A 6,872-nucleotide genomic window follows, 5' to 3' on the forward strand; every position below is an offset into this window, starting at 1 on the left:
AAGTGGTTGGCCCCAAAAGGAGCTCCCTCTGGCACTTGTGCGACGCCTTTTGCCACCTTAAGATGCAGCAAGAAGCCCTCAGCAGATGCCAGTGTGTGTCCCTAGACTTCCTGGACACAGTAACTCCCAGCATGCCCCAGCCCCAGCAGCCCCAGACAAGACTTGGTGTGTACTCAACCAGACACGCCATCACTGACCACCAATCCTTCTCTAGGCTGAATCTTCTCAGCTCCCATCCACCCAAAATAGCCCCTCTCACGGCGGATACCCCTTCTGCTTTAGCCCAGGCCACTGTGTAACGACTTGGGAACTAAATACTGATGTCAAGAGGGGGAGGGGATGCTCAGTGGCCCCCTGCTAATGGCTGTGACTGAAAAGGCGAAAGGCCACCGCAAGAGAATCCAACCTTGGGACTGCACAAAACAGACAAAAGGTTAAAAGGCTAACGTAATGGTTGACAGCAACTGTTAACTTGACAGATCTTGAATCACCTCTGGGCCTACCTGAGGAATTGTCTAAATTAACTGAGGTGCAAAGACTCACCCTACACACGGATGGCATCACACCATGGGCTGGGCTTCCAGACTGAGTAAAAGGATAAAGCCAGCTGAACGCTGGCTTCTCTGCCTCCTGACTGTGGAGGCAGCTGCCTCCCCATCCTGCTCCAAGCCCTTCTTTGCTCAAGTTGCTTCTTGTCTCAACAATAAGAACAATTAACGAAGACAGCTGCCACACGTAACAAACCTCAATCACCTCGTTACCCTGCCAGCCTTCAGGCTACTTTTTTTTTTTTAATCTTGTGCACATAAATGATTCCCGTAAACAAATGATCTGCTGTGCTCTGCCAAGGCTGAGAGAAAGGATGAGACCAGGTTGTTTCATAACCAAGTTACCCCACCTTGACCTGCAGCAAGAGTCAGCACCCTGACTTTACAGTAAAGCACAAGAAGGGGCAGCTGGGCCAGTGCCACAGCCCAGCGCTCAGAATCCCCACCGGAAACAGGGCCTTGAATGACCAATGTAACGGTGAAGCTGAACCCAGGGCAAACGAAAAATCCCATTCAAGTTAAACACCAGCCAGCAGGGCTGGGGTGGAAGGGCCAGGAGCAAGAAGGACTCACCCTGAAAGAGGAGATGGGAGGGGAAAGATGGAGGTGAGAACAGGAATAAACATGGGGGGGGGTCCCCTTTATCAATAGATGATAAATTCGTGCAGAAGAAATAGACAGCCGGCCGCAAGGAAGGGTCTGGGCAGAGAAGGTGACTGAGTCATGGCTGGCTGCTTAAGGACATTTACAAGGTCAAGGAAGGAAGCTACTCCCGAAGCAGAGAGCCTATGTGAGCACCTTCCGGGAGGACCTTGACCTCACAGCTCAGGGAGCTGGCACAAGGTCCAGCCCAAATGGGCTGAGAACACTAGCAAAAACCTTCAGTAGCTGGAGGCACCGGGCAGTACAGAGGAAAATCCAGACACAAATTAAACAAAGGGGCTCTTTCCCTGCCCTCCAGAAATACCAATGGTTGTGCTGCTCTCGGGACGGAAAACACAGTCATTAAGCAGAGTTCTGGCTGGCGAGCCTGCTTCTGAATAGTAATCACCCTTTGATAAATAAACTCAAGTTCATTTTTTTTTTCCAAACAAAACTGAGGCTCGGGGAGGTTAAATGCCTTTGTTCAAGGTCTCCTGCTCCCATGCACTTCTCACATCCCTGTGTCACACACTAGTTTCCTCATAGAAAAGAATAATCATTTACTGAGGGGTTGGGGGTGCAGCTCAGTCTGTAAGAGAGAGTGCTCGCCCAGTGTGCATGACGCCCTGGATTTTATCCTCCAGCACATAAGTGAGGCGTGGTGGCAGATGCCAGTCATCTCCACACAGCAGGGTCAGAAGTTCAAGGTCATTCCCAGGTCGGCATAGAGCAAGACCAGCCTGGGCTGTATGAAAACTTGTCTGTATACTGAAACAAAATAAAATATTGTCATTTCCCGAGAGTCCCATTCCTGTCCAGACGAACTCATATCCCCAAGAATGAAGGAGGCTTTTGTAGCGTGTTGAAGTCTCCCCGGGTGATTCATCTGCTGTAATTAAAAAGGGTTTTACAGAGTCCGTTGTGAAGGAGAGGATGTTTAGAACTTATTACAGTGTGAAGGATAAGAGCTCGTGCTTGAGGCTGGAAAGACCTTGGAGACTGGGCACTGGATGTTGTCCAAACACCAGAGATGCTGAAGCTCAGAACGCTGACCTGAGGAGGCCGACACAGCTGCTTTCCTTCCCATTTAAGAACGTGAGGGTATCTCTCAGGTGACCACTATCCACCCGTGTTTCTTCAGATCATCAGGGGACATCTGCTCACCATTAAGACTATCATGGCCTCCTTGTAAATATTGCTAGCGTAGAGAGAAAATATGTCCTTTGCCCTTTCCTGCTTTTCTGCTTCCTGAGGGTTCAATAAAATAAATAGAACTGGATGTTTCTCTTGTTTTGAGCAATAAATTCTTCCCTCCTTCCTTTCCTCCCTCTCTCCCTTCCTTTCTTTCTTTCTTTTTTTTTTTCTTCCAGAGGACCTCACTATGTAGCTGTGGCTGGCCCGAACTCCCTGTGTAGACAAGGTTGGCCTTGAACTCACAGGGATGCACCTGCCTCTGCTTCCTAAGTGCTGGGAATACAGGTTTTCATGCCTCAGCACGAGCAATACGTTCTTAAGATGATGTGGTCTGGAGTGGAGGAAAAGTCAGTGAAATGATTCTATGATTGCCATTGGGCTAAATCCTGTCCTGTAAGTTAGCCTGTCTAAGGTTGGTTTTGTGGGCTAGATATGAATGTCTCCATCCCTGGGACCTAAGAAGTCAATATTAGACAGGCTGAGTATGTCAGTATGTTAAAACGAACAAAACCTCCCCAGCATTAGAAACCTAGGATGGGATCGAGGAATGGAAAGCCCATGAGCCGAAAAGCCCTCACGCAAGACACTTCAGATGACGTTTTCCACCGAGTCAGGAGCCAGTGTTTCTTTTAGGACCACGGTCTTCAAGGGTCGGTACACACAGGTGTCCTGGGATGAACACTGGGCAGCACATGACCTCTGCTATCAGGTTCCTGAAATGGCCATTTGCAGACTCCCTCCTTTGCCCAGATACGGAAGTACAACTACTTCTGCCATAGAAGACGACATCCTAATTATAAGAACGAATTCTATGTGTCAGCCTGGTGAGGACCACCCACCTGCAAGAGAAGGGTACAGGCATTCCCTTGGATCGCATAAAAATCGAACCCGCTGTGGGGTGAGGAAAAGGAGATGGCTGGGGTACACCGCCACCAGGACACATGTGACGCTGAATCTGCCTCGGGGAACAACTTTGCTAACCCTAACACCACCATTCAAGGTTTGAGAAATATCTATGTGCTCAGTTGTGCCTCTTGACCTAGGCTTTCCAAGGGTTCACCTTTAGTCACAGTAACAGCTGGATGTCATGCAAGCCCAGGCTGGCCCTCCTTCAGCAGAATTCTCACCCAGTCTGGCTGAGCCTGTTCCCTGATCTATATATTTGTTCTGTGCCAGCAAACTGTCTTTGCTTTTCTTCATTCTAACCTCCTTTATGATTATTTTACACCCCGGTTTGTGACTAGTTCCCTGTCCTCACTACCCCCTCCCCCACCCGGCAAATCATGTAGTCCCGCTCCTTACTCCTTAGAGCGGTCCCCAGAACTAGAGGGAAGGAAGGACCCAACGCTCTCGAAAACATTCAGCCAATGGCTTTTTGTATTTCTAGTATCCTACAGGTAGGAGAGCTGGGCAGACAACCGGGTTGGCCATGTGACAGAAGAGTTTCTCTCTAGTCCAGGGGTCCAGGATTGCCCTAATCCACTTTTCCAAAACTACCTTACCAAGAAGCATAGGCCTCGCAGCTAAAGGATCAAAAGTCGAGAACCCAGGGAATTCTGCCAGCAGTTGAATTGCAGTTGTCTTGATAGCAGTAAGGGGAGGGATCAAAATCAAGGCGCTCTGCTCCACTCTAGAGTAAATTCGCATATTGTAAAGCTAAAATTCTCCTCCCGGAAGGCCTCCCCCCACTGCCATTTTTGAACTTACAAACTACGATTTCAACTTGAACATGCTCACACATATGCCCCGTGTTAACAGTTGGTGACAGCTCTTTCCCACGTGTGTGCGTGTTTCCCAGATGCAGCAAACCCTTGCTTTCTTGGTTTGGGGAGAACGCAGCTTGCAGCGTAGAACCCCTCTCACGAATTTCTCCACGCTTCGGCTCACAAAGTTTACACTCACCGAGGGGCGCCCGGATGAGGGCTCACACTTCCAAGCCGGGACAGGCAAGACCCCACCTCCCTCGTCCCGGCCGGTCTCGTACCTGTCGCGCACTTTGCCGCAGCGCAGCCCCATGGCGGTGCACTCGGTCTCGCACACCGACACCCCCTTGCAGGACTTGATGGGGTAGATCCAGACCTTCGACACCGTCCCCACCTGCCGCAGCCGCCGGGGCCGCCGGAGCCGCCCGCGACGCCAGGCCACGGCCCCCAGCGCCACCGCGGCCAGTCCTAGCGCGGCGACGCCGAGCCAGGTGGACCGCGGCTGCCCGGGGAGGCCGAGGCGAGCAAGAGCCGTGGAGCTGGAGGCACCCATGCTAAGCTATCCGGTGCAGGCCTGGGATCCCGGGCCGCGATGGCGAGGCGGGGCTTAAGGCTCCGGGTGGGTGGGAGGAGCCAGAGTTGGCGCAGCCGCACCGCCTGCCTGTCAAACCCCTGCAGCTGAAGTCGCGACCCGCGGTGGAGCCAGGTCCTAGGCCATCGCGGGTGGCAGCCTTGCCTTGGGGTGGTCACTCTTATTTTACTTTGCCTATGTTTCCCCTTTTCACCGCACCCCACCCCCCACCCCGTTTTAACGCGATCCCGCCCCCTTGCCAAGTGACCCTCCAGCCCGCTACAGTCGTTTACCCTTTTGCTTCTAAAAGGAGCGCACTCAGTTGCACCGGAAGTTGTACTGAAAGGAAGAATGGAAGATTTCGTGGGAGCAACTTTGGGCAGGTCTCTAGAAGATCTCGGAACTTACTTGAACGCTCGACCTAAACCTCTGCAGGTGGAGAGACGAGTTGACTGGAGTGGCTTCTAGCAACGTGACCCAGGGTGACAGGCACATAGGCCAATTCAGATGCGTCCTGAGGAAACCAGAATGGAGGATCTGTTTAAGAAAGTTCCTAGACAACTTTCTAAACAGGATTTAAAAATCAGGCTGCAGCACGGGGCGTGCCGGGGGGGGGGGGGGGTAGCTCTAAGTTCAAGACCATCGTGGACTATGATAGCCAGACCCTGTCTCAGAAACGTCAATGATTAACTGATCCGTGGAAAGGAGCTCGACAGGTCAAGGTGCCGCTGCCAACACTGATGACTTGAGTTCAGTCCCTGGGACCCCCGTGGTGGGGAGGGGTGGGGGACCAAGTATTATACACACACACACACACACACACACACACGCACGCACGCACGCACACAGTGGGGATAAATGCAAAATAATAATAATAATAATAATAATAATAATAATAATAATAATAGGGTCTGGAGAAAGGGTTCGGCGGTTAAGAGCACTGGCTGCTCTTGCAGAGGACCCAGGTTGGGCTCTCTTCACTTACACAGAGGCTCACAACTGTCTACAAATTCCAGTTCCAGAGGATCCAACAGCCGCTTCTGGCCGCTGTAGATACCCAGAGCACTGGTGATGCTCAGGCATACGTGCAGGCAAAACACCCAGACACTTGAAATAAAAATAAAAAATTAAAAATCTAAGGATGTAGAATTTTGAAGTATTCTTCTGTTGCTTGGACTGTCGCCAGAGACAATAAGCCTTAAATCTCTTGGCAGGAGTGTGGGTTACAGAATTATAATGACCCATAGGTCACCTCCATACTCTAGACCAGTGGTTCTCAACCTTCCTAACGCTGCGATCCTTGACTTCAGTTCCTCATGCTGTGGTGACCCCCAACCACAAAATTATTTTGTTGCTAATTCATAACTGTAATTTGCTGTTATAAGTCATAATGTAGATAACTGATATGCAGTACATATCTGATATGTAAAGGATCGTTTGATCCCCGAAGGGGTCACAATCCACAGGCTGACCACCACTGCTCCATGGGACAGTGGCTGGAATTAGTGGATTCCGTGTGGGGGTGGGGAAGGTCATTCCAGCTGCTTCTTGCTTCCAGCTGCACATTGCCGATGTGCTCTTTTCATTTGCTAGTTTTGTGAGGTTTTCCTGGTCTCACTCTCTGCCCTACTCTCCAGCATCCTGTGGCCCAGTCCTGAGGAGGGTCAGAGCCCTCCTGGCCCACAAGCTTCTGTGAGAGCTTCATGCCTATAAAGTCAGGACCCACACTAGAAGTGGGTCTCCTGGCAGGGTAAATGTCTCTTTATTTCAAACAAATTAAGATGGGTCTCACTGTAGCCTTGGCTGACCCAGAACTCAAAAGGCAGACCAGGCTGATCTCAAGTTCACAGAGACCTGCCTGACTCTGCCTCCCAAGTGCCAGAATTAAAGGTATAAGCCATGATGCCTGGCAAAATAAAATTAAATAAATTTATTTTTATTATTTTTATTTTTATGTATATGAGTGTACATATGTATGTATGTGCACCTTGTGCATACCTGGTTCCTGAAGAGGCCAAATAGGACACCAGTCTCTTAGAACTGGAGTTACAGATGGTTGTGATCTACCACGTGGGTACTAGAACCTGAACCCAGGTCCTCTGTAAGAACAGCCAGTGCTCTTCATCACAGAGCTACCTGAGCCAACCCTGTGTCTCTAGTTTATCTGTTCCTTTCAGTACATGCATTGACCTTTCACTGGGCTTCTCCTTAGAT

The 6,872-nt window shown here is 50.4% G+C and overlaps 1 protein-coding gene across 2 annotated transcripts in view; it reads right to left on the bottom strand.

Moving 5' to 3' along the window:
• Positions 1-5,260, bottom strand: part of Mtarc2 (mitochondrial amidoxime reducing component 2) — a 31,809-nt gene extending 26,549 nt beyond the window's left edge. The window contains exon 1 of one of the 2 annotated variants that reach the window (XM_042258778.2): positions 5,067-5,260. Coding sequence is in view for 1 of the 2 variants with exons in the window: in XM_042258777.2 (XP_042114711.1) it covers positions 4,369-4,640 (272 nt within the window). In the remaining variant the exon portion in view is untranslated. Of the gene's footprint in view, positions 1-4,368; positions 4,681-5,066 lie in introns of those variants that run through there. The other variant, XM_042258777.2, reaches the window with a different exon arrangement.
• Positions 5,261-6,872: the final 1,612 nt, after the last annotated feature.

The sequence above is a fragment of the Peromyscus maniculatus genome, chromosome 11, assembly GCF_049852395.1.
Source record: "Peromyscus maniculatus bairdii isolate BWxNUB_F1_BW_parent chromosome 11, HU_Pman_BW_mat_3.1, whole genome shotgun sequence".
In the NCBI taxonomy this organism is placed as follows: Eukaryota; Metazoa; Chordata; class Mammalia; order Rodentia; family Cricetidae; genus Peromyscus; species Peromyscus maniculatus.